We start from the raw sequence: 26368 nt of genomic DNA, 5'->3' as shown, positions 1-26368 counted from the left end.
CAGCTCTCAGGACATGATACTATGAGATTTGCTGCCTGCTCTGGCAGGCAATACTTCTGTCACTTCAAGTTGATCTCCTGCTAGCTTAGTGTGCTGTGCCTGTGCCCTCCTGGCCTCCTACATGCTGCAGCCAGCCCTCCTCCTCTCTGTGGTGGAGGATCCCAGCCTTTTTAGTCTCACCTCTTGAGGAGCTGCCTCTGGGTGGTTTAATTGCTTTTCTTTGAGCAGCTGTAACAGCCCTGTGCCCTTGTTGAAGCTGACTGCAGGGTGCAGTTGTGGATGCGCTGGTGTTCAACAGAGCAGCAATTGATGCTCTGTCTTGGTTTCACCACTCCTGATGACTTTTTTCATCTGCTGCACCCTGACCTGATCATTTTGTACAATGTCAGCAGTGTCTGAGATATCTTTCTTGAGTTTATAAATGCCTCTTTGAATTAAATGCTATGAAGTTTTCCATAAAGAGATGAGGGTGGTGTTACCACTGTAAGGAAGTGGGTTTTAATCCTTTAGAAATAAAATGAGGGGAGATGGATCTTTAAATTAGGAAACTGCTATGTTGCACTCTTTTGTAATTGGGTATTCCTGACTCCTTTGGGAAGACTTAGTCTGATTAGGGTGTTGTACTCTTTTATGCTCTATATTGACATGGGAGGCAGCCACCTGTAGCACTGGAATTAGATTTATTAGTGTGGTTCATGCAGCAGGATTTATGTGATTGTGAACCCAGGAAGGAAGTATTTAGAAAAACCTGGAATGTCACTGCATCTCGTTTAAATTTGGGGAGATAAGTGAGGATGGTGTATCTTCTGCTGGGAAAAGCATGCCCTGAAATCTTCTCAGCTGATGTGCAGTGATACTGAAGTAGCACAAAAAGAAGCCCTTCTGCTTCCTCTCAAAGATCACAGGGATGTTTGAGTGCCTTGACATGGGTTTAATGCTCTGGATTCACCAACAGGAGGAAGCCCCCATACCTGTGCTCAGTTTAATCCAGGTGGTTATGTTTTCTTCAGCATATTTGTGGAGACACCCTGCTTAGTGGGAGACCTAGGTATGACCTCCCTAAATTCCTGGGAAAGTTTGCTGCTCCTGCTCCTACCACCAAAGCACTATTACTTTCCTCTGCCCCAGGAGATGGAGATGGATTTCTGCATGATGCTGGCTTTTGTCTTCCTTGACCTCACAAGCTGAGCTGTTGCTCAGTCTCTTCTTGTTCTATGCAGTCAGGGAGGCAGGTCTGCAGCTATGCAGGCTGAGGGCAAGGTTAAGTGGTCACTTAGCAAGTGGCCACTGCTCAGGGGACACTCTGGTCCTGCAGGAGTGCCTCTGCAAAAGTAGCCAGGAAGGTACAGGAATCGCAGCAGGAGGAACTCTGAATGATGTTATTTGAATTATGTCACAGTCTCCTTTCTGGAAACCCATTCTGTTCTTTGAGATGACAGGTTTTCCAGAGGCATGTTTTGTGCAGAGTTTGCACTTTTGCCTTGTACAACCCTTCTCCCCCTCCACTGGCACAGTGGGAGCTGCACAGTCTCCTCCTAGACAGTGTGAACGCTTGGAGCTGGAGGGTCTCTCTGCAGGCGCTTGGCTCTCGATTCCTGTCTCTCCGTTGTTAAATATTTACAGTGAGACGTAGCAGATGCTTCCCAGGAAGGGTTTTGTCAGCTTCCAAGTCCCCAGATGCAGCTGCAGAAGAGGCTGACGGCCATTAAAGGGATTGTGTCAGCACAGGTTGGGCAGGGATGCAGTGACCTCCTCTCACTCGTGCCAGGAGTGCCGCTGGCTGCGCTGTCTCGTCAGCCACAGCAGGATCCAGGCAGAGAGCACCCTTCTGCTAATGTCAAGAGATTAATGATGTCTGGTCCTCAGGCTTTTTGTTTTTCATCTGCTTTGAAGCTCTTTCACTGCAAAGGGAGCAGGTGATGCTCTTGGGTTTTGTTGTTGCTCCTTTTTTCCAGGGCCATCTCTCCACAGCTCCCACTTGGTTCTCAGCACAGCGGTGTCTGTCTTGTTCACCAGCTGTCCTGAGGAGAGAGGGGTAGACTGATCCAGGGGGGCAAACTCCTGTCACCAACTCTGGGCATCACCAGCCCTGGGCATGGAGAAGCAAGCAGCTGGAGCGTGGCTGCTGAATGTGTCTCCTGTGTTGGTCACACTGGTCAGGTTCCCAGTGTGCCTCCTGCTTTCAAGATAAGGTCCAGGACCTTGGGTTAGGCCCCTGTTTGTTGCTCTTGGTGCTTATCAGCTTTTGCTGCTGACAAGGTGACCTGCTGCAGAGCACTGAGGATGGGGAGGGAGGGTCCCCCCAGCCCAGGCTGTGTGCTGCTCTGGCCCCTCCACCCCAGATAGCCTGGATGTGCACACAGGGCTCGCTCCGTGCCCGGTGTCCCTGGTTTAAGTATTACAACTTCCCGGGTGCCATGGAGGTAGGATCCTGGGAGGAGGCAGGTCGGCTCCTCCGAGGGGGGGCCAGGGAGGAGCAGGCTCGCTAGGTCATCGTTTTTCCAACTAAATATAGTTGCCCGTGCTTTCATAAGGTCGGGATTTTTGCATCACGTGATGGTCTTATCCCTCCCAGCCGGCAGCAGTCAGAGTAGGGGATCGAGTATCTGAATGGGTAATAATTAACTGTTAACCAGCTTTTCATGAGAGCCCGGCAGAACCGTGCAGCGGAGGAAACTGCTCCTGATCCCTCCTGGTGTGAGGACACCCCCTTTTAATTTGCAAATCAGTTGTCCCCAAAGGTGAGTGGGTTGGGTTGGCTTTTTTACTGTTTTATAAGGAGTTGTGAGTCTTGCCTGGTGTCTGCCCTTGCTGTCCTGTAGTTCCTGTTCATGTCAATCCTCCCTCTCCCCCACTACTGATTTCAGTTTTTAGGTCATGAACTATCAGCTGGTCTCTGAGCTGGCTTGGAGGAGGGCCTGACCCTCCATCTCCTCCACAGTTTGGCTCACTTGCATACCCTGGGCCCCTGCAGCCTTGCCTCAGGTGCCCTCCTGTCCTAGTGCTGAGGTGTCCTTGCTGTACCTCGTGCCTGGAGCGGCAGCTGGATCAACTCGTGCCTTTTCTCAGGGTCCCAGACTGACGCGGTGTTTTCCCTGGAGCTCCTCCGGCTTTTCCAGCCCCTCTCCCTGAACTATTTAACCTGGCAGAGTGTTTGCAGGTGTCCTTGAAGCCTTTTCTGCCTTCCATGCCGGCAGAGGAATTGCTGGTGACACGTTCTGCCAGCGGGGTATGTGTCTGCACCAGAGGTACTGGGTCAGGTACTGGTGCTGGATAGCCTCTCCTGCAGAGGTGCTGGGTGCCTTTTCCCTCCTCAGAGCAGGGTGGCTCAGCAGCTGTGGGGGCCTGAGCCAGCCCAACTTCCTCATTTTGACAGTTTCTGAAGTCTGGTCAGCTGGGTGACCTTGGCTGTGTCCCCTGTGCGATGCTGCTTGGTTTCTGGGAGCCATTGGTTTCCCCTGGAGACAATCCTTGGTTTAAGGATTCTTTCTTTTAATTATTTTTTGGAGAAAACTGGGTGGAAGGTGGTTCATGTGCCCTCTCATTCTGTATGTGCCTGGCGTCTGAGGAATCCTGTGGAGGGCTGTGAGCATGGATTGTGTGTCAGGAGTTTCCTAGAAATCCTCTTCAGGGAAGGGGTTTGCTTGAAAAGGCAGTGGAAAGATGTCACTCGCCCTTAAGAGGCAGTTCATTTGCTACCTTTAGTAGTAGCTGTCTGTGCCAGGAAGAATCCAGGGTGCCCTCACTGACACTGTTGATGTTAGAAATGCCTGTTGGCGTTTCCTAACTCGTTCCTCCTGGAGTGTAGCTTGGTCACAAGTTGAAGCGTTTCTGTCTTGGACTGAGAGGCTGCAGTGAAGATGATCATGCATTTTTGGTAAGTCCATACCGTTCCTCCCCCTCATTAGCTCTGGAAATGAATGTCAGACCCTGCAGATAATGCATATGTGTAGAGCTTGTAGCACTTTGTGTGTTTAAAGGAGCAGTGTTGTTCCTCAGCCCCATGAGGAGGGCTGTGGTCTGACTGAAGCCCCTGCTTGCTGTGAGGGTCTGTGCTGCCCATTTGTGCTGTCAGCAGAGATGGGCTCTGCGCGTGTCTTGAGCTGCTCCTCCCGTTCCAGGGCTTTCAAGAGTGTCATCTGAGGGATGTGAGGGCTTGGAGAACTGGGATTGTAACTCAGCCTGTGACAGTGCTCTACCTGCCTGTACCCCAGCCTCCCTCCCTGCACTTTTCCAGGGCAAACTCCTGAGCTCCTGGAGCTGCCTAGGACACCCAGGTGGGAGTGTTCTCATGCTCTCTGTGGAGCTGTCAGATGCCCTTTCTGAAGTTATTTTTAGCGAGTGATCTTTGCAGCAGTTGCAGAGCTTACATTGCAGTGAGGTGTAGGCAGCTCCTTGCTTCCTTTGCTGTTACAGTAGGGCTTGTACGGTGGAGCTTATACTGAGGAGCTGTGGAAAATTGCTTGGAAGGCTTTGAGCCATGGTACCTGCAGCTTATCTCCTGCTCCAGCTGAGCAGGCTTCCCATGTGCTTTACAAGCCTGAATCCTGCTCAGCCATCCACCTTAAGGATCCAGTCTTCTGCTTGGTCCTGACCTTGGCCATTCTCCTGCAGTTTTTCTTGCATGTACAGGAGACTTCTGGTATTGCTGAGTTGTTGCAGATATTCCTCTTGCCTTTGTAAGTGAGGCCACACCACACGCTGCCCACTGGGAGCTGTGAGACCATGTGCTGCAGGCGATGGGGCTGACTGTGGTTCTCTGCAGTCCCCAGGAGCAGGTGGGAGCCCCTGTTGTGGAGACACCAACCCGTGTGTGCTGGAAGATGTCCTTGTGATAACAACTCATTTAAAGCTTTTGGAGAACTCCATCCAGTGCTCCCTTGTTTCCCCCTCCGTACACTCGCGCTCCTCCGACTGCAACTGTGATTTGGTGGGAGGTAGAGCTGTAAAACATTGCAAACCTAGAGGAGATGCAGTCTGTGGGCTAAGCCTGTCCTGAACCTTTCTGCCTCTGTGTGCCTTGTGATGCCTTCAGCAAAATGTGAGCATGCCAAGCAGTCAGTGCTATAAATCCCAGGCTTTTCCGCTCATGTGTGGAGCTGCAGCGACAAGTGTTTCCCATCTCAGCCCTGGCACACGGCTGAGGCCGTGCTGGGAGCAGCTCCTTGAGAGGCAGGGCAGAGCTGGATCTCCTGATTGGTCTCTGGGGGTATCTGCACCTCTGCACACAGGGGTGCTACCAGATGGCTCCCTGGGGAGGCTGATGTCCCCTCGGATCTCCCAGTGCTTCCCAGCCCCTTTACAGCAAGGGTGTGTTGCCCGCCACAGACTCCTGCTGATGTTAAAATGGGTGCAGCATCCACAAAAGGGGCATAAAGTGTTTGCCCATCCTTCAGGGCTTCTCTGCCTGTAACTTCAGGGGGTCCTCTTTGGGATGGACTCAAAAAGAAAAGAGCTTTGTCACTGTCTGTGAGAGGCAGGCTGCTGTTGTTGGCATGCAGGTCACATCTGGCCTGCAGGAGTGGTCCTGCAAATGTCTCTGTGTGCTGCTGGTGGACATGAAGCTCACCAGCTGTGTCCTCTGATGGCTTGGGCAGGCTCAGACTCCAAGTCCTGAGCTGAGTGCATGGACAGTGATGAGTGCCACAGGAGTCTCTGAATCCATGTCATGCTCCTGCTGCTGTGCAGATCAGACTGCCTGGAGCAAGGACAGGGACAGGGCTGGTGCCCTGAGTTTCCCATGTTGGGAAGGTGGGGATGCACCTTTGGAGCTGTTCTCTGTTGGCTCCCTAGGTCTTCTTTCAGGCCAGGAAGGGGATTCTTGCAGCCACAGAGGGTCCTGGGAGGCCTGGCTGTGGCTGGTTGCCTACTGGGTCTGTCTTATGGGAATTTCTTTGTGGGTTGGTGCTGTTTCACCACATCTTTCCTATGTGTCAGTACCCCAGAAGGAACTCTCCTGCCCTCAGGAAATGACTCTGAAGGAGCTATCTATCTCCTGGGAAAACAGTTAATCCCACGCAGAAACATTTTTAAACATTTTTCCCAGCTCACCCTTGCCCAAGCTGCACTGGCTCTTTCTCACTTAAAAACCTCGATGCCAGAGCAGGTGTGTAAGTTGTGACTTACAGTCTTCACATGTGCCAAGAGTGTTCTGTGGAGTGTGGGAAGGAGGGAGGATTGTTTGGAGACAGAAAAGTGAAGTGGATCCTGGTGGACTGCTGGGCATGTGGCTGTCTGTCCCACACTGCACCCTCGAGCTCTTGCCAGGGTTCTGGGGAAACTCAGGATATTGGTTTGGCTCTTGCAGCCCCATCAGGACGTGCAGCACAGAGCATGCGCCCCTGCCTCAGCCTCTTCAGCACAAAGTCCGGGCTTTTGGCTTGGTATCACCTTTATCAGCAGTTTTTCGTAGGTGCCAGGCTGTGGAGCAGGGAGCAGGATGGCTCCTTCCTGTCGACCTGGCTGCTGGGTAAGGAGGGGGTGCTGTGTCAGGGACAGTGCGCCAGAGCTGAGGACTCTGCATTCCTGCTGGGAGCCTGAGCAGCTCTCTGAGGCTGCCCAGCTGCTGCTGGGGTTCTGGGAGCCCTTGTCTGCATTGCATGAGTGGTACACCTGGAGCAGGCATTACAGCATTCTTGCTATAGTTACAGGTGTTTCTCCAGTAATGCTAGGTCTATGCCCAGCACTGCAGATTTATTCCCTCTCTTCATTTACCTTCTCTAAAATTCCATTATAAATTCAATTGGATGCAAGGAAAGGCAGGAAACAGTTGCTGGGTGTTTGGTTTCATTTTCCCAGATAAGGTAGTAGATATGTCTCCTTGGCTGAGCTCAGTGGTCTTATGTCATGTGTCCCTGTTGAGGTGGAGTGACACTTAGCTGTGGATCTGCCATCAGTCTGTCTTGTCTGGTCCTTGTGCAAGGGCTCTTCTTCCGAAGAAGAAGCGTTTGCTCACCTGGATGCCCCTGTGAGCCTCCCGGCCCAGGGCTCCATGCCCCAGCCAAGTGTGGGCTGCAGGAAAGCACAAGGTGTCTGCACAGCCTTGCCCTTGGTGTTCGTCAGGTGCATTGGGGAGTGAGTGTCCAAGGCCAGCGAGTGCTCTGGCTGTGGCACGGCCACGGGCAGGGTTTGGCTGTGATGGCAGCATTGAGGCTGCTGTGGGTGCTCCCACCTGTGCCTCATCCCCTTGGTTGCTAAGGAATAATCTCCTCGTGGCTGGGCAACCCTATGGCTGGGCAAATGATCAGGTTCTGGCCGCAGGCAGCAGATCAAAACTCGAGACCTGCTTTTCTGTTCTTGGCTGTGCCAGCATCTGCTCTGTGGCCGCAGGCAAAGCTGCTCCTTGCTTCCCTGCCCGCTGTCCCTGTGCCAGCCTCACACCACTAAAGCCCTGGCTCCTGCTGCAGCTGTTTTGTCTGTCCCCTCACACAGAGAGGCCCTGTGTTCAAGGAGGTGGTCAGGCACTGCTAGTGGAACTGAAATTAATTGCTGCCACCAAACAGATGCAAAAGGAGGGTTGTGAGACGCCCAGAGGTCTGAGACATCTGTCAGCAGCTTCTAAAGGCTCGGCTGTGCACCAAGGCAGTATCCAGTGTCCCTCGCTGCTTGTGCTGAGCTCCTGCATGGGATGAGCAGCGCTCTCTTGCTCTCCACTTCCCAGGCTGATGCACTGAGGTTTTCCTGCAGGGGGTCTTTTCAGCTGAGGACCACAAAATGTGTTTCTGGTGCCCTTGGTTCTGTTGCTGTGCCCTGGAAGATGCCAGGCGGGCATGACCTCTGCTTGCCGTGGTCCTGGCTCAGCAGGTGCTGTGTCTGGCCATGTGTCCACCAGCACAGTCACACCCTCTTGGTCTCCTGCTTTGGTCTCCACTGTGAATTGCTGGATCTCAGCTCCATCCATGCTCCACATGCCCGCAGCACCAGCCCAAGCAGCCTCCCTCTCCCCCTCCCTCCCTCCCTGCCGGGCTGCAGCCCTTTGCTTTGTGTTTTGTCTTCCGCAGTGCTCTGCAAATGCTAATTAGTCTTCTCAGCACCTCAGCGAGATAAGGGATCCCTGTTCATATCTTGCAGATAAGGAAAGCGGCAGAACTTGTTTTAAACAATCTCCTCCCTCCCCCGCAGAGACGATGGAGTCTGCGGCACCTGCCCCTGCAGCCTCTGCCCCTTCATCCCCTTTCATTGCTGTTTGTGAGGCCCCTCTCTTTGCCTGGTTCCCAAAGAAAAGCACAAGAACTTCCAAGGCTTTGAGGGCTCCTGAGGTGAAGCAGCTGGAGGAAAGGGCCAGCTGCCATTGCTGTGAGCGCTGGGGCTGTGCTGCGGTGGGAGCAGGCGCCTGGCTGGGATCCTGGCAGGGAGAGAGGGAGCCCTGCTGTCCCCCAGCCCCAGAGCCTCGGCGGGCTGTGCCAGTCCCGTCAGTGCTGCTGGAGCAGGCAGGGGTCCTCTGTATCTATGGAAAACTGCGCTGGATGTGGGTTTGTGCTGTAGCTCCTGGTGCCTTTTGCCTATATTTAGTTGGTGACATCTGTGGGCGTTAAGTGGAAGATTTTGGGGGCTGTTTTGAAAGTGCTGGCTCTTCCTACACTAGCAGGGAAGTTTAAAAGCCTTCTGGCAAGCTTTGTGTCGTGGAGCCAGGATTCTCAATGAAGTGCACATGGAATAAATGAGGGACACGTGGGACAAATGAGGGACACGTGGGACTGCTGCTGCTCATGAAGGGAGGCACTGCAGGTGGGTTGGGGAGGTCCTGGGGGAAAAGGGGAGGATCCAGGGACCCAGCTTGGATTCTTTTGGGGTTGAAATCCCCATGCAGGAGCTGTAGAGAGCAGAACTGGGGAAGGAGAGTGCACGTGGCTCTGTCCTGCCATGGCTGACTCTGCCTTATTGACACTTCAAAGCCTCCAACTCTGAGCAAGGCCAGGATGAATCACTGGTTTTGAGCCTCAGAAGGGGACCGGTTTTGATCATCTAGGCAAAGTTGTCCAGCCTTTCGAAGGAGATCAAAGGCAGCTTTGAGTAGAGCTGAGTAGGCTACTCAGGGTGTTTCCCGGGGCATCCCCAGATAGCCTGTGCAGATCCTCCCACCCTCACCCTACCCCAGTCAGGGCTGCTTTTCTTCTAAGCAAAGCCAGTGAGTCAGCAGAAATCCTTGCTGCAGGAGCCTGGCATGGGCTGCCCTTTGGGGCAGGGCCCAGGTGGAGCACCAGTGTCCTGGAGGAGACCCTCATCCGTGGTCCTTGTGGGGCTGTTTGTGTTAGGCAGAGTTGTGCTGCTCTGTTGCTTGGACTCTGCATGCCCTGTGTAAGCCTGATCAGAGACTTTGCAGCCAGACCTGAGGGACAAAGCAAGCTGAATTCATTTCTTCTTGTAAGGAGGTGGTGTGTGAGCTGGAGCCAAAATGGGCCATGGTGAGGTTGAGATCTTGACTTGCTGTGAAGTCTGTGGTGGCGTGAACCCCAACAGTCTCACTCTAATGTGTTAAAACACCCCAGAGGTGCTTGAGTGCCTAAATACTTTCGGCTGTAGCAGGATTTAGGCACTTAATGTATCTGGCTCATTCTCTCTCTACGTTTCCTCTCTTGAACTTCCTGTCCTGCTGGGATGCCTGACTTCAAACCAGAATTCAGCAGCCACAGACTTTTGCATCCCTCTGTCAGAGCCCTGCTCTGCTCCCTGGGGAGCATCGGCCTCAGGTGCTGTGATGGGTCTTGGCTTTTCAAGGCCATGTTTGTTTTGCTGTTCTGTGGGTGCTTTGCAGCATGAGCTGAGCTCCTTTCCCCCCCTCCTCCTCCCTGGCAGGCAAGAGGGGAGGGCAGAGGTAAGGCAGGGAGTGCCTTCCTGCAGCAGGATGGGGTTAAAAGTCCATCTCTGGGCCACCTGTATTGGACAGCAGTTTTCTGATCTAATGGGGCAGTTCTGAGACTCAAGTCAGGAGCTGGCTGTGTTTTCTGTTTACCTTTTCCTCTCAGCACTCCTTTGCTGAAGGGGGAGCTGCTTTGTTTCTTACCCACTTCTCTCCAGAGCCAGCACTCCCACCCACAGCCTTCAGCTGTGTTCTAACACTTTTGTTGTCCTTCTCTTGCAGAACTTACAACTCCAGCAAAAGTGGTGAGGGCTGCCAACCCCAGACAGAGGAAAGGAAGCAAGGTAAGGCTGTGCCTGCTCTCCTCTCTCTGACCCCCACTTTCCAGTGCTTCATGAGCCTCTTGAGGGTCTGGAGAGCAGAGCTTTCCCTTCACAAGCTTGGTTGTGGAGAGGCTCCTGTGCTGGCCTTGTTCTCCATCTCCTCTTCAGCATTTTAGGGGTCTTGCATGCTGCTCTGACTGGTTTTCTGCTGAGCTAGGTCAGGAGAGACCTTCTCACTTCCCCTCTTAACAGGGAGGCGCTTGGAGGAGTCCTGGATGTGGAAAACCTCTCACTCCACTGTGAGGACACCCCAGACGTGTGGGCTCAGCCCATGCCCAGCTCTGCAGTGCAGGCAGGGTGATGACAGTGATGTGTCTGCAGCTCTGTCCTTCCCTGTGCTGGCTGTTCCTCCCTGGCACACAGAGAGCCGGGGGATTGATGTCAGACAAAGTAATTCCTCTGGAGGAAGCAGGGCAGTTTGTTCCAGGGAGTCAGTGGTGATGGTGGAGGGAGAGCTTCTTCTGGGGCACAGCTGGGGACAGGAGCTGTTGGTGTTGGCTCCCAGCAGCCAGTGGAGATGTATCTGCAACTTGATAGGACTTGGCTTCTCTGTTCCATTTTGGAGAGAGGAGGGCCCTGGGGATGGAAGGTGCTCCTCTCTGTGAAATAGGCATGGTTCTGCACTGGAATTAGTGTTCCCAGGAAATTTGCCTCCTGGGCAGAGGAGCATGGGACCTGCATGTAAAGATGCGATCTCCTTAGGGATAAAAAATTAATTTGACTCCAAATTAATTCAGAAATAAAAATCCCACAAGGACAAGGAGGAGTTTCTGTGCCCAGGTAAACTCAGTGCCCAGCCATGATTCATTTGGTACCTGGGCAGCTTTTGGCTTCTTTCCAGTGTCCTGCAGGTCCTATGAAACCTGAAAGAGATAGAAATGATGGTAGTGAGCAGGTCATTTATTCAGCAGAGAAGTAGCTGATGTTTCCCTGTGTGGCCATGGGGTGACTGGAATGAGGGAGTTCCCTTCACCTGCTTGAATTTTCTCACCTACTCTGAGACCATCCCCTTGCTTGCTTGGCAGCATGTGGTGGTTGTAGCTGGGCACTTCACTGGGGCTGTGCCTGGCTGTGGCTACCACTAGGTGGAAGGGCTTCTTCAGTGGGATGTAGTTGCTTCAGGTGAATTTAGAATGCTGTAAGCTGGGTGCTTTCCCTGTCCAGAGGATGGTGCCTGGGATTGAGTGAATTATCCTGGGCAACTTATTGCCAAATGCTGCTGCTGGGGCAGAATATTTGGTGAGAGGCTGGGAGCTTGCAGGAGTGGTGGCAAGCTCGTTACAATGTCTGATGGACATAAATTTGTCTGCAGCTATTTGGAATTAGTTCAGGGTTCCTGCTTTGGTGGGGAGAGGGGCTGTGTATGTGCAGTGTGGGTGTCCCCCTCCAGCTGCTGGGGACAGCTGTTTGTGGGACAGAGGTGGGTGGAAGGCATTTTTCCCTGCTGCAGGGAACGCCTGCAGCTTTGTGCACTAACGAGACCTTTCTCTTTGGTACAAGGTTGGTGACTTTGGTGATGCCACAAATTGGCCAACACCTGGAGAAATAGCCCACAAGAGCATCCAGGTGAGAACACAGAACCATTGTGATGAGCAGGATAAGGCCCTTGCAGACCTCCCTACCCCTCTGGAAGCACTGGCTGAGCCAGGCCATTTGGGGTGCCGAGTGTCAGTGTGGAGGCAGCCAGGAATAGTGTGCAGGGAATTTCCTTTTAGGGCTGCCCAAGTGGCAGACTGCCTCCCTCAGTGCTATTCTGGGAACCTGGAACCCAGTCTAAGCCCTGGGCTGGCTGAAGCAGGTAGGTCAGCTCCCAAACCTGCTCTCCTCAGGGCTGTTCTGTGCAGGAAGGGACTGGGCCAAAGTCAGGAGTTCCACAGGAGGGACTGAAAATGCACTAGAAAGGTTTGGTGTGCTGAAGGGTCTCGGTCCTTCCTCCCTGCTGAGGACGTGGGTGTCATTGAAACCTTTCTATATTTGGATGCTGTTCTGCTGGCTCCTGGCTGTCTGTGAGGGCAAGGTGGTCACTCACCCTTTTGCTACTGGCTCAGTCTGGTCCTTTACAGGACAAGCCTGTCCATGAGCACGAGGTCTCCCTGTCAGCTTATCTTAGTCTCAACGAGCCCTCTGCCTGCTCAGCCATGAACCCTTCCCTACGAGCAGGACAGCCCTGGGAGGTACAGAGCAGGGATGCACCCAGCCTAGGGCAAAGTCAGGGACAGCTGGGGTCTGCCTCCAGCTCCTCACTACTCCCACCTCTCACATCTTTCCTGCACTGGTGTGTCCCCAGCAGCCGCACAAAGCACCGTCCCTGCGGAAGCTGCCTGTCAAGAAAGACATGAAAGAGCAGGAAAAGGGGGATGGGAGTGATGGCAAAGAGAGCCTGAAAACCAAATCAGATGAGTCTGGGGAGGAGAAGAACGGTGATGATGACAACCAGAAGTCAGCCCAGAAGAAGAAAGGTAAGGCCGGAGCTGGTGGGGATGGTCCCCCAGGCTCAGCTTGTCTCCCCATTCCCAATCCACAGGCAGGTGGAAGCATCCTCTGCCTTCCCTGGAGGCCTTGCTAAAGGACATGATCTCAGTGCAGGGACAGCTGTGGGAAAAGGTGTTTGCAGGCTTCAGGTGTCATTTTGGTGGGAGCAGGTGGAACAGGGCCCAAGTATGGGCAGGAGCCTGCCTTCCTTTGTGCTCCGTGGTGGCACAGAACAGCCCCTCACTGTGGGTTTTATCAGCTGTGGTTGACACCTGGGCTCAGTCTGGCCTCAGCCTGGGCAGGCAGAAAGGGGCAGAGGAAGGACAAGTGCTGTGACAATTGCCACAGGCAAGTTCTGACTCAGGTCCCTCCGTGTCTCAGAGTCCTGGTCAGAGCTTTTCTGCATCCAGTGAGGCCTGGAGGGATGTCGGAGGACAGGGTCTGTCCAGAAGGCCCTGCTGCTTTCTCTCCTCCATGTGTGGGGGCTGCATGGCAAGAGCGGGCTGCAGGGGAGGAAGCAGATGCACTCTGAACCTGTGTCACACCCAAACCCTGTCCCTTTGCAGGCAACAAACACAAGTGGGTCCCTCTGCAGATAGACATGAAGTCAGAAGTGCCTAGGGACAAAACGGCCTCTCGGAACAACCGGCAAAACGAGCAGCACAGGCACCCCTCCAACAACCGCAGCGAGCTCAAAGGTGGGGGCTCGGGCTGGGGACGCGCTCCTGGCCTGGCCACGGGGCAGAGCAAGCCCCGGTGCCCAGGGGCAGCTTTTCTATGTTCAGAGGGCTCTGGGTGCAGCAGGCTTGCTCCAGGGAGGTGCTGCCATGCCCTCTCACCCCTCCTGCCTCTCCTTCCCCATGTGCTGCAGGCTGGCACCCTGACAACAAGCACGAGCGCAGCTGGCAGGACCACGATGAGACCTCCAGCGTGAAGAGCGAGGGAGGGGCTGTGCGAGGAACCTTCCGGGGCCGAGGCCGGGGCCGGGGCAGGGGCCGTGGCCGTGGCAGAGGAGGTGATCATTGTGTGTGTGCTCTTGTGACTGCAGGGAGAGTGACAGTGTACAGAGCTCTGTCTGTGTGCCTGAGAGACCTGGCGCTCTCAAGTGGGCTGGGAGGGGGCAGAGAACTCCAGGGATACGAGGAAATATTGTGCTGGATAATTGCAGCTGGTAAGTTGAGCTGCTGTTAACAAAGCAAATAATCCTTACTAGTATTTTTATAAAAGCAGATGTCTTCCTGCTTCTCAGGCCAAACTCTTTTTCTTGTTTTCTGTCCCTTGCAGTACCTCTGTGAGCAGGAGTTGAAGCATATTGATAGTCTGTGAAGGCTTTATTCCATTTGAGAGCCAAGCAGGGGTTATGGCTTGAGTGAGGAAGAGCATCTGCCCTGGCATGTGACTGGGCAGTGTCTGTGCTAACACCAGTGCAGCTTCAGTGTAGGGCCTTTGTGTGTCAGCTGGGCTGTCCAGTTGCCCTAGGGGTAACTAAGAGGGTTCCTGGCCTCTTCTGTGGGAGGGGCAGGGAGCAGGAGGATGAGGGATGTGGGTGCTCCATGTGGGCTGGCATGGGGTCCTCAGGAAGGGGGGAAGTATTTGTGCAGGAGTCCAGCCCCACCTGGCAGTGCAGCCTGTTTGGCAGATCCCAGGGCCTCTGTGCTGACCCTTCCTGGTCTCCTCCAGGGCACTTTGACTACCAGTACGGATACCGGAAATTCGAGGGCTCAGATGGCTCCCGCACCCAGAAGTATGCCAGCAACATCACCTACTACTTCGACAACATCAGCAGTGCTGAGCTCTACAGCGTGGACCAGGAGCTGCTCAAGGACTACATCAAGAGGCAGATGTGAGCACCTCCTGTCCTTGTTGGGCGGTGGGGACTGTGCAGCCAATCCCATGGGAAGGGTTGGAGCCAGGGTGTTGACTGTGTTTTGCTTCCAGCACCACCCACATCTGGGCTCCCCAGGCTTGCTCCCCTCAGTGTGTCAGGGGGTTATTTCCTTGGGGGTGCCCAGAGGATGGTGGTTTGGGGCTTCCTCTCACTGACATGTTGTCCATGCAGAGAATATTACTTCAGTGTGGACAACCTGGAGCGAGATTTCTTCCTGCGCCGCAAGATGGACTCGGACGGTTTCCTGCCCATCACGCTGATCGCCAGCTTCCACCGGGTGCAGGCACTGACCACCGACATCAGCCTCATCATCAAGGTGAGGGCAAGGAAAGGTGACCTTTCCTCCTTGTCCTGCTTCTCACCACCCCTGTGTAATGCCTGTTCACTGTGGATGAGGTGCAAGTGGAGCTTTCACTTGTCCTTGACTTGCTCCTGCCTTCTATTAGTCCTCCCAGGGAGGAGTGGCTTGGGCTGAACCTCTCAATGTGCCAAAACAAGGCCCTGAAATAACCAAGTACTGCTTGATTCCAGGCTCTGAAGGACAGCAAAGTGGTGGAAATTGTGGATGAGAAGATCAGGAGAAAAGAGCAGCCAGAAAAATGGGCTCTGCCTGGCCCTCCTATGGCAGACTACACACAGACAGACTTTTCACAGTTCATCAACTGCCCCGAGTTTGTGCCCCGACAGAGCTTCCAGAAGGAGACTGGTGAGCACTGGGGGAATGTGGAGGGAGGTGTGGGATGTAGTGCTGCTACTGCAACGTGACTGAGATCCTGAGAGTCAGGAGTGTTCCCAGGGCAGGGCTCTGCCATTGACTTTCTGCTTGGTGGTGACAGAGCTGGAGTGGGCTCTGTCCTTGGACCCCCAGAATGCTGCTGCCTCCAGACGTGGGGTAATGCGAGAGACTGAGTGTGGCTTGTCCTGTGTTAGGGCTCAAGGGATTCAGAGAGAGTCAGTCCTGCTGAAAGACTCTTGGCTTGCCTGGAAATAGTCTACTACGAGTGTGGGGCAGAGCAGAGGACACTTGTGAATCCAGCCTTCCTTTACTGATTGAGGAGATAATGGGCACAAATTGGGCAGCAGGTGTGGAGCTGTCAACCAAGTGCTGCAGAAAGGTCTTCTGTCCTTCATGGGTGTCCCATGCTCTTGTCACCCCATCCATGGGGGCTGGCAGGAGCCCAGAGCCCACGTGAAGCATCTTGGTGCTGTGGTTAAGAGTTTCAACAGAAGAAGATCTGGCTCCAGACTCTCTCAGGAAGATTTCCCAGAGAGAAGCAGAGCACCTGCTCTTGGGCTCTGTGAGTCTGGGAAGCTGTCACCTGCAAAGCTCTGTGGCCACCCTGCTATTGTAGCCTTAACTGAAGATTCCCACTCTAGCACTTGTGTGGGCACTGTGCTGGTAAACCTTGGCCACTCTATGCCAGTTAGTCCTGCAGGCTGTGCCATGCTGCCAGAATGGCTGGGTAATTTGTAACTACACCCCCTGGGTTCCCTTCCTCCTTCTAAAGCAGTTTGTGACTCTTGTTGGCTCCAGAGTCCGCTCCAGGCTCCCCACGTCCTTCCAGCCCAGTCCCCACCAAAACGGAGGAGGTCAGTAACCTGAAGACAATGCCCAAGGGCCTGTCCACAAGTCTGCCAGACCTGGATTCAGAGACATGGATTGAAGTGAAGAAGAGACCCCGACCTTCCCCAGCCAGGCCCAGGGTAAGTGATGTAGGAGCTGTTGGATTGGGAGTCTCTGTGATTGGGGTGACTTGGGTCATACATGGGCAGGCCTCAGTCAAGTAGGGTCTGTTGGGAGTGATGTCCCAGCCTCTCCCATTTCCATCTGAGCCCCTTTGGATCTGATCCTCAGTGGTGTAAATGATGAATGTTCTCCTCAGACAGGCTGGAGTAAAGAAACAAGGGGCAAGAGCTGGGTCTTGTGTCACTGTGTGGGCTTAACCCGTGTCACCCTTGCCCTGCTACCTGCAGAAACCAGAGGAGTCAAAGACACCACAGCAGCAGAAGCAGAAGGACCAAGATGAACCTGAGGAGCTCGACTTCCTCTTCGATGAGGAGATGGAGCAGATGGACGGCCGCAAGAACACCTTCACCGACTGGTCAGACGAAGACTCGGATTACGAGATCGACGACCGCGACGTGAACAAGATCCTCATCGTGACGCAGACCCCTCCGTACCTGCGCCGGCATCCCGGCGGGGACCGGACTGGCAACCACACTTCCAGGGCTAAAATGAGCTCGGAGCTGGCCAAGGTGATCAATGATGGGCTGTACTACTATGAGCAGGACCTGTGGACGGAGCAGTTTGAGCCGGAGTATTCGCAGATCAAGGTGAGAGCGGCTGATCCGAGGATGGGAGGGATCCGTGTGGGCTGTGGGGAGCCTTGTGTGCAGCAGTGGCTGCTGGGCTGGGGTGAAAAGGGCAGTCTGCTTGTGGGGTGGAGCTAAGCTGGGATTAGTCCTCCTGCAGTGTTTGGGATTCTTGGCTCCCAGCATCATGTTTTGGCCATGTCAGGGATAAACACAGCGCTGTAACCAGACATGAGGCTACAGCCAGGTAGACAAAGTGCCAGTAGTGAGATGAACATGGAACATGGGGCCCATTGTTCTGCTGTCTGCCAGGATCTCTGCTGGCAGCACCAGATCTGTGAGGGGATCTGGGGGTTTCTGCACTGCCTTCAGTGCCCTGTGCTTTGTGTCACATTCTGGTGGAGGCTGCACGTGTTGGGGATGGATTCAGAGGTGGCTGGGCTGCACTTGGCCTGTGCTCTTCTCCATTTTGGTGTCGGTTTATATAGACAAGGGCTTTTTATAGAAAGGCTGTCTGCTATTTTGAAACCTTTGGGTCCCCAGACTCACTTCTGGGGACTTGCCTGGACTCATTCAATGACAGAAATCATGGCTGTGAGGTGGGATGACTTATTGGAGCTCCCAGTTGGGCTCAGTGCTTCCAGGTTTGATACCTGGCCCATTGCTGAAGCAGTGCTTCTCTCTGGGATGACAGAAGCTGAGGGTGGCAGGGACAGTGTGTGTCAGGGTGTGGCTCCCTCAGATCCATGGGAGTGTTGTGCCCTGCTGCCAGTGTGGCTGTGTGGATGTGGGGAGAGGGGCTCAAGGGACACAAGGTGGTGGCAAGGGTGTCCCGGCCAAGAATGGGTCACTGAGCTCCTCCTGAGCTTAACTGCCTTACTACCCTGGCTCTGACCTGGCTGGTAAAAGCCTGAAAGAAGCAGGTCCTGGTTAGTGGAGCTGCCTTGTGGGATCCCTGGAAGCTTGGCAGCATCAATGGCTCAGAGTGGCCTGTGCAGTGCCCAGTTTTGTCTGCTGCATCTCCCCTTCCTGCCCTTGTGCAGCAGGTGCCCTCTGGGTACCCAGGCCCTGTGACTACCCTCGGGGCCCAGTGTTGTGGCTGTTGCTCAAGCAGAGCCGTGGTTGTGATGGGGTGAGTGGTTTCTTCACCATCTTCTTCCTCCAATGCAGCAAGAGGTGGAGAACTTCAAGAAGGTGAATATGATCAGCAGGGAGCAGTTTGACACCCTGACCCCAGAGCCCCCTGTGGATCCAAACCAGGAAGTCCCTCCTGGTCCCCCCAGGTTCCAGCAAGGTAAGAGATGGGGCATGAATGGATGGGACCAAATTTGTCCAGGTTCCTCATGCTGAGAGGGTCTTGGAGGCTGGGTAGCAGGTGGGGAGAAGGAACTGGGGTCACAGATGTGGTGGATTATCTAGCTGAGAGAGTTCACAGTATATTTTGAGTTGCCTCTTTCCCAGATTAATGATGCTCTTCCAGCTGAATGCTGTGGGGCTCTAGAAGAGGAGCCCAAAAGCAGGGGTGTCCCAGTGGAATGAGGAAACTGTGGCAGACTCAGATGTAGTTCCTGGGATTTGGCTTTCTCTTGGACCCTCTTCTGAGTACTTGGAAGACAGCTGCCTGTTGGACCTTGTTTGCCTGTGTGACACCAGGGCTGTGTCCTTGGGGACAGGATTTATTGCTACTGTTAGCCACTAGGAAGCGGATACCTTGTGGGGAGCTCTTTGCATCTGTTGCTAGGATTTGGGCTTTCTGGCCAAGCTGGATTTCAGGCTGCTCATGTGGGAGAGCTGGGCTGTGTCCCTGCATTCCTGCAGGGAATTCCTGCCCCTGCTGCTTCCCAGCTTCTGGCTGGTAGTGACACTCTGCTGCCTGGAGCCCAGCCTGACGCAGGGCGGGGGTTTCTCCCTGCAGTACCTACAGACGCTTTGGCCAACAAGCTCTTCGGAGTCCCTGAGCCTTCCACCATCGCCCGCTCTTTGCCCACGACTGTCCCAGAATCACCCAACTACCGCAACGCCAGGACCCCCCGCACCCCGCGCACGCCTCAGCTCAAGGACCCGACACAGACGCCCCGGTTCTACCCAGTGGTGAAAGAGGGCAGGACGATAGATGCCAAGGTGGGACCAGGCTGGGCTGGGGAACAGGAGCTGGGGCTCCCAGCTGGGGCCTGAGGAGGAAGGGAACACATCCGTGATGCACCGTGTCTTGCAGACTCCACGGAAGAGGAAGACGAGGCACAGTTCGAACCCTCCGATGGAGTGCCACGTGGGCTGGGTTATGGACTCCAGGGAGCACAGGCCCCGGACAGCCTCCATCAGGTACCAGAGACAGGCGTGCAGGATCTGGAGGAGGCAGAAATGGGAAAAGGAGGGAGTGTGGGAAGGAAGGGGAAAAGCAGCATCTGTTCTTGCAGGGGAGGTCTCCTGTTAGGTGACTGCCGAAAGGACAGGGATCAATCCTGCCCTTCCTGGAAAGGCTTGGGGAAAAACTGTGGCCTTGGGGAGTAGAAAGATGAGGCTTGATTAGAAATGTTGGTCCCCTTCCTAGTACACTCCATGGCTCATGTCCCAAACCCAGGATAGTGATGGGGTGAAGTGTGAACCCCCTCTCTGGGTGATGCCAAGGAAGGGTGCTGACAGGAGTCTCTCACGCTCAGCTCCAGCCCCTCGGAGGGGACCCCGGCCGTCGGGAGCTACGGCTGCACCCCGCAGTCCCTGCCCAAGTTCCAGCATCCCTCGCACGAGCTGCTCAAGGAGAACGGCTTCACACAACACGTCTACCACAAGTACCGGCGGCGCTGCCTTAACGGTAGGGACCCTGCACTGAGGGGCGAGACAGGGTGGCGGTGCTCTGCCCCACTGGGGACAGGAATGTGGCAGGGATGGGCACAAGCCCTACAGGACAGCTCTGCTGGCAGCTGCTGTATCCCCACGGTTTGTGGGGAGCATGGGCTGTGCTGGGGCTGGGTGTCATCACAGGGCCCTCCTGCACATGAGCCCCTGGCTCCCTGGGAGAGGCTTGGCTTTGTAACCATCCCCTCTTCTCCAAACAGAGCGAAAACGACTGGGCATAGGTCAGTCCCAGGAGATGAACACGCTTTTCCGGTTCTGGTCCTTCTTCCTCCGAGATCACTTCAACAAGAAAATGTATGAGGAGTTCAAGCAACTGGCTGTGGAGGATGGGAAGGAGGGATACAGGTAAGAGGAGTGACAGAGTGGCCTTTTCCAAAGGGTTTGGCCTTTCACAGGGCTCAGAGCAAATTAAGGCAGTGCCTCTGCCTTGCTTGAAGGTGGGTCTGGGTAGTTCTCAGCCTCCTGCTGCTTCCCTGTCTGTGTGCATCAGTGTCTGAGCTGCACGTGCTGCTCCCTTCCCAGGTATGGTCTGGAGTGCCTTTTCAGATACTACAGCTACGGGCTGGAGAAGAAATTCCGGCCAGACATATTTAAGGACTTCCAAGAAGAGACCATCAAGGATTATGAAGCTGGTAGGTGATACTGGCAGTGATGCAGCTCAGCTGCATGGTGCTCCTGAGCCTCTTCTCATTATTTTGGGGAAGCCACATACTGCTGTACCTTGAGGACTGGGATGTCCTGTTGCTTGTTTCACAGAAGGGGGTTGAGTATCACTATCCTGATGATTGCTGGGGGTTGGAGGAGGACAGTGGGAGGCTGCAGCTCTCCCAAAGCATTCCTGTAGCGGCACCATTTCCTATGGGATTTCTCAAGGCTCTGGAAGTGGCTGAACTTTGTCACCACCAAGTCAGCTGAGCCTGGGGACATCCCAGATTAAGGGGGCTGCCCGGGACCGATGCAGGTTGCTTCCCTCCAGGTTTTCCATCTTGCCTAGGCTGTGCCCACCAGCAAGGTAGTAGGTTTGTGGGGAAGCCTGGGGGAAATTTGTCTTCTTTGGTTTCTGTCCTGCTGACATCTGGATTGTTGTTTTTTTTCCCCTCCAGGGCAGCTCTATGGGCTGGAAAAGTTCTGGGCCTTCTTAAAATATTCCAAAGCCAAAAATCTGGACATTAACAGCAAACTGCAAGAATACCTCAGCAAGTTCAAGCGCCTCGAGGACTTCCGAGTAGATGTGAGTAGAAAAAATTCCTACACCGCACTGATGGCCCCTGCAAAACAGCATCTGAGGATAGAAGATTTTGGGGGTCCCCAGGTGGTGGCAGGAGGGGGGGCAGTGACACCTACTGTCACTCCCAGTCATTGCAGCCAGGCCAGGAACAAACTTTGGGATTGGAATATGGCAAACCCACTCACTGTGGGATATTGGAACTGGGTGAGCCTGTTCTCCCTGATGAGGTGAGGCAGGAGGAGAAAAGGGAGCATGGATGGTTTGAGTAGAGCCAGCATTGTGTGGAGCTTTGGCTCACAAACTTCTGGACTGTGCCTCTGTGTGGAAAGCAGGTAAGAGTAAGTTGTCAGCACTGGGGTCAGTTTTGAAGTCAGTTTTTCTGTCAAACCTGGCAGCAGGAAATTTGGATGAGGAAGCTGGGTGCTTGGGGTCAATGTGTGTGGGCCAGGGAGAGAAGTTGCAATTGGAGGCTTGCAGAGGAAGACTGGTTTCTGATACCTGGGAAGGGCACCTGCATTTGGAGGAGGCTGTGCTGATACTGAGGTGCTTCTCTTCCAGCCACCCATGGGGGAGGAAGGTGGACACAAGAGATACCCTACGACGTCAGGGGGAGATGGCAGGAAGCGCTACCCATCCCAGTCTTCCAGCAAAACGGTCAGCCAGTGCCCATCCAGCCAAGCCCACGCCTCACCCAGCCAGCCTGCACAAGAGGATGCCAAAAACCTGAGCCAGCAATCCCCTGCCCCATCAGCTGCAGAGTCGCAGACAGTGGGGAAGTAGAGGGGCTGCAGCGTCCGCTTCCTGCCGGGGGTTGGGTGGGTTGGTGGGGAATGGCTCGGAGAAGGGCAGACATGAGGGGGTGGGACAGGAAGGGAGCTGGAAGGTGGGTTCCCAGGAATAGGCTGCTTGGGAGAAACTTCAACGCACACGATTTTCTTCTCTTGTGGCTGGAAAGCAAAGACGATCTGCATCCAAAACACCATTTTGCTATTACTACCCTGACCAGAGCCAGACCCGCTCCCAGCAGACCCACCCCTTCCCTTCCCTCTCCTCCTGTGCACACACTCATGTCTTAGTGTCTCTTCAAAAAAATGTTGTTCTGGCTGGGTTGGAAAGGGGAGATTTTTTTATTATTATATATATATATCAAGTTTTAAATTATTGCTAGAAGTTCGTCTGGATTTACCAAAACAAGTCTGCTCTGTGTGGCCCCAACAAGTCCCCTCTCTCTGTGTCCCCCTCGGATCGCGGGGCAGCCGCTCAGGAAGCTCGGAGGAGCGAGGTTCCCCAGTGGGGGACCGAAGCCACAGCGTGTGACGATGCTGCGGAGCCTCTGATCTCCATGAGCCGGCTGGCATCTCCCATTCCACGGACGGCGGTGCCTCTCCAACACCGACCTCCGCGACAGGAGCATCGCCCTGTTCGTTCTCCCGCTCCCTTCTCCCCAACGTCTTCACCTTCCCGAGGGTCTGGCTCTCCCTCTGTCCACCTCTCCCTTCCGTCACGGACAATTTGGAAGTCAACCAAAGGACCTTTGCCAAGGATAGGCTTGTTCTGACTCCTTCCTGCGAGGATGGCTGGTTGGGAGGCTGGCAGGCACCTGGACTCGAGCCTGTGTGGACGGTGCACCCGCTGCCCCAGGAATGCCCATCACTTGCAAAGACAGGACTTTGCTGAAGGAGCTTTTCTCTTCCTTTTACCTTGGAAAAAATGACATAAACAAAAAAAAAAACACCAACCCACAAACCCCTCTGAAACAACAACAGAAAAACTCTTAAAAAAAAAAAAGACACATCTCCCTTTGCTTTCTTCCTTGGAAATATTATTGAAGAAAAAAAAAAGAAAAAAAAACAAACAAAAAAACCCCAAAAACACACAAAAAAAAGTTGCCTTATGGTGGAGCTGGACCGGGGAGGCTTGTTGGCTTCCTGCACCCTGGGGTGCACTGGGCTCTTGGCTCCCCCAGGCCCAGAGACTCCTCACGGCATTGCTGCCGAGCTGATCTTCCCTGCGGCCTTTGCTCTGCCCCCGCAGCTCGCTCGGATGCCTCCCCCATCACAGAGCCTCCCTGCCAGGCCCGAGTCTCCTGGGGAAGGTGCCGAGGGCAGTCACAGCCCAGACTGGTGCTCGTGCAGCAGCTGCAGCCGCTCAGCTCTGTTGGTACCGCGGCAGCCTCGTCCCCACCACAGCGACTGTTCTGTCATGGCCTTGCTCGCAGCCCCGGCCCTTCCTGGCGGGAGGTGGCTCTGCTCCTGTCTGTGCTTCCAGCGTGGCTGGGGAGTGAGCAGGGAGATTGTCACAGCAGCTGGGGGGACTGCTCCTGGCTGTGAGCGAGGGCTGCTTCTGCTGTAGCCTGACAGGGAGTGAGGCAGCCCTGGGAAAGCTGTCCCACAGCAGTCACTGGCTTGAGGCTGCTGGTGGGACTTGTGCAGGGGTGAGAAGGAAACCTGCCTGGCACAGGAGAGCTCTCGCCTGGGTTTCCTTGTGTGTTGTTGTGGCAGGCAGCTGCACGGAGTCTCCCACTCAGGGCACAATCCCTGTTCGTTTCCAAGGGCTGAGATGACACTGTGTAGCTCCTTACTGAGGCAGGGGGTGACTGCAGAGCTGCTGTGGCATTTACTTGATTGATCCTTACACCCCAGACCAGGTGGACTGGCAGGCAAGCCCTCCCCAGGCTGCAAGCTGGATCCTTGGTGAGGGGTGTGTGAGATCTGAGATGTCCAGTGCTACCTCAGGAGCAGCTCCAGAGGTAGCACTGGGAAGTCGTGTTCCTTTCCAGCCAGACCTGCTTGTCTTGCTGCCACCGTACCCCTTCTGCTGGGTCCCTGGGATACCAGGCTTGGCTGTGGCTCCAGTGCTCCATCCTTGTGAGCTCCAGAGCTGTGCTCCTGTGTGCAGTGTGGAGTGGGCACGTGATGCACCGCTCCAAAGGTGGTGATGTTGCCCACTCTGCAAAGTCACAAGCTGGTAGTGAACAGCATTTTCCCAAGGGATCCGGTTGATCCAGAGCTGTGTCTCGTATATGGGAGGAGTCATCATCTCTCCAGGGCTGTTTCTGTGCTGCTGCAGGGTGGGTGGGTGAGAGCAGCCAGGAACTGAGAGCAGGAGCAAGAGGGGAAGCACGGCCAAGCTGTCCATCAGCAGTGGCTGTGGGTGCCTGTGGGGCCTGGCTGAGCTCATCACTTCCCAAACAGTGGGGCATATGGACTGGTCTGAGTGGAGTGGCTTCATGAACTGCTGCTAGAATTGAAAGCACAGCTGGGTTTGAGAGGCTGAGGAGCTGCTACTTGGCTGTTTCCTGGTGGTGTGATCCTGCCCTGGTCTGTGCACCCCTGCCATGTCACCCTGCAGCTCACAGGCCTGGTTGCAGCAGGCGAGCCCATCCGAGGCCGTGGATCTCCGTTATGGCAGCAATGCTCTGGGGTTGTGGGGTGGGAACTGGGCAAGATGGGAAAAAGTAACACTTGTACAGTGCTGTGGCCGTGACTGTTATCTCTGGATTTCCCCTCTTGTGAGCTGGAGTCAGATCTCTGAGGTTATGTATATAGGCAGGGGTGTCTCTGATTTGGGAAGGAGGCTGGAGAGTCGATCAAGGACATCGTAGATGTGTTGCTGGTTGTTTGCAAGTGGAGGCAGGTCTGGATGTGCCACAGGTACTCCTTGCTGCTGTGTCTGTGCTCCTTTTGTTGGTGTGTGTTCTCTCTTGAAGCCAATTGTCTGCATTTCAGCAACAAATTAATAGGAAATGGGAAGGGATGAGCTGCTGCTATGGAGTTGTTGCTTTTAGAGCAGACTGTGGAATTGCTTGGGTTGTAGAAGAGGTAGACATTTCCCAAGATACTGATTTTAAATAATTTTTAATTTCTGATCCTGAGGCTCTAGTCTTGGCATGGAAGTGTTTTCCCTTCCCCCTCTGCCAATTCAGTGGTTTGTCACGTTAGTGTGAGCACCCAGGGGAAGGTGGGTCAGAAGAGCGATCCCAGCGGTCCCAGTGCCCTCCAGGTGTGTGGACCGTGTGCCTTGTTTTGCTGTCTGTGGGACAGCAGTGGGCAGGACAGAGCAGAGATGGATGTGACAGCCTGAGGCAGCTGCTGCTGGCTCACACCTGTCTTCCTGCAGGGCAGGGAACACAGACCCGTTCCTCCTGCTGTGGGTGCTGGCAGAGGGCCGGGAGCCTCCCCGGGTGTGTGGTCCGTGCCCGGCTGGGTCAGGAGTGGCCGCAGCAGGGCTCATGTCTCCACTGGATAAAGGGATAGCTGTCCAGAGGGGGGTTGCATTTGAGGAAGCTCTTGCCCTTCTGTAGAGGAAGGAGTTAGGCCTTGCTTTTAGTTTGGGTGCTTCACCTCCACCATGTGTTGTGCTGTTTTGAATTTCAGAGGATTGAGTGGTTGCACGCGTGCTCCTGTGAGCGCTGATTGTCCCACAGCCTGTGAGGGCTGCATGGTGCTGGTGTCCAGCCACTGGCAGAGCCTGGGGGGAGCCCCAGCTGCTTCTGGAAAGGGAGGGAGGCTGAGTCAGGGGGACATTCCTCATCCTGCCCCTCTTCCCAGGAGGTCCTCGAGGCTGCTGGAGCTTAGGGCTCCTTGCTGAGGTTAATTTATCTTTAGAATGCAGGTGGCTGCAACAGGTACAGAACTGTGGTGTGGGGTCAGAGTGGAGGTGGAAGGTGTGCTTTTGAGGAGGCTTTGTTGCTTTGCCGTGCTCATTTGGGGGAAAAAAATTAGAAAAGTAATGATGCTGCTGCTCTGTTTTTGCCTGTCCATCTCTTCTGCTGCCCCCCTGTCACCCCTGATGGCACCTTCTCACCGTAGCCCTTGGGGTCCCTCGAGTTTCGGCACCTGCTCGGGACTGGTCGTTGTACTGTAACAAACTGATGTGTTTAACCTCAGTGTCCTGCCACGTTCCACATGGCAGTGCAAAGGGGGCCTTCTAGCTGTTAATGCCTTTCCAGTTACTTTATCAAAAGGAGGAAAAAAAAAAAAAAAAAGAAAACTGTAAATGTAGCAAGCTGTGTTTGCAATGCTTATTGTCTCCTGTCTCCTCTGAGGCTGGTTATGTCACTTGTCACTGTTTGAAATGAATGCTGGGTTCTTCTTGAGAGGGTTGCTACACTTGATGTTAAATGCCTCACTGACTTTTTAAAGTTTCCAATACAGGTAACAGATAAAAGATTTTCTTTCATTTTGTTTTTCTAAGCAAATGTTCATCTCGGTGGCGTGGAGCGGGTGGCTGGAGGGCAGCGTTTCCAGGAGTAGTTTACAGTTTCACTTTCTGCAGACACTTGAACATAGGACCGATGTATCTGTGACAAGCACATCCCTTTGGTGGGAAGCACCAGAGGAGCAGGGAGTGCCCTGGGTGCCAGCTGGCCCCTGTGGAGCGTGCTGGGTTCCCTCCAGCTCCCCAGCTGTCCTCCTGCTCTCTCCCCA

The 26368-nt window shown here is 54.4% G+C and overlaps 1 protein-coding gene across 12 annotated transcripts in view; it reads left to right on the top strand.

Moving 5' to 3' along the window:
• The window catches only part of LARP1 (La ribonucleoprotein 1, translational regulator), a 44614-nt gene extending 18683 nt beyond the window's left edge, over positions 1-25931 (top strand). For 3 of the 12 annotated variants that reach the window (XM_086852010.1, XM_086852014.1, XM_086852015.1), the window contains exons 3-20: positions 10082-10143; positions 11683-11748; positions 12470-12641; positions 13221-13352; positions 13526-13669; positions 14335-14497; positions 14714-14858; positions 15074-15248; positions 16077-16246; positions 16517-16876; positions 18026-18149; positions 18771-18976; positions 19071-19177; positions 19516-19667; positions 19912-20056; positions 20234-20343; positions 20815-20942; positions 21498-25931. In XM_086852010.1, the coding sequence (XP_086708136.1) occupies positions 10082-10143; positions 11683-11748; positions 12470-12641; positions 13221-13352; positions 13526-13669; positions 14335-14497; positions 14714-14858; positions 15074-15248; positions 16077-16246; positions 16517-16876; positions 18026-18149; positions 18771-18976; positions 19071-19177; positions 19516-19667; positions 19912-20056; positions 20234-20343; positions 20815-20942; positions 21498-21719 (2783 nt within the window). In that variant the 3' untranslated portion in view covers positions 21720-25931. Of the gene's footprint in view, positions 1-2583; positions 2742-3486; positions 3878-8723; positions 9405-10081; positions 10144-11682; positions 11749-12469; positions 12642-13220; positions 13353-13525; positions 13670-14334; positions 14498-14713; positions 14859-15073; positions 15249-16076; positions 16247-16516; positions 16877-18025; positions 18150-18770; positions 18977-19070; positions 19178-19515; positions 19668-19911; positions 20057-20233; positions 20344-20814; positions 20943-21497 lie in introns of those variants that run through there. The other 9 variants (XM_086852011.1, XM_086852019.1, XM_086852018.1 and 6 more) reach the window with 7 other exon arrangements.
• Positions 25932-26368: the final 437 nt, after the last annotated feature.

The sequence above is a fragment of the Cyanistes caeruleus genome, chromosome 15 (genome assembly GCF_971803275.1).
Source record: "Cyanistes caeruleus chromosome 15, bCyaCae1.hap1.1, whole genome shotgun sequence".
NCBI classification, from domain to species: Eukaryota; Metazoa; Chordata; class Aves; order Passeriformes; family Paridae; genus Cyanistes; species Cyanistes caeruleus.
This window is presented reverse-complemented; position numbering and strand designations above follow the sequence as displayed.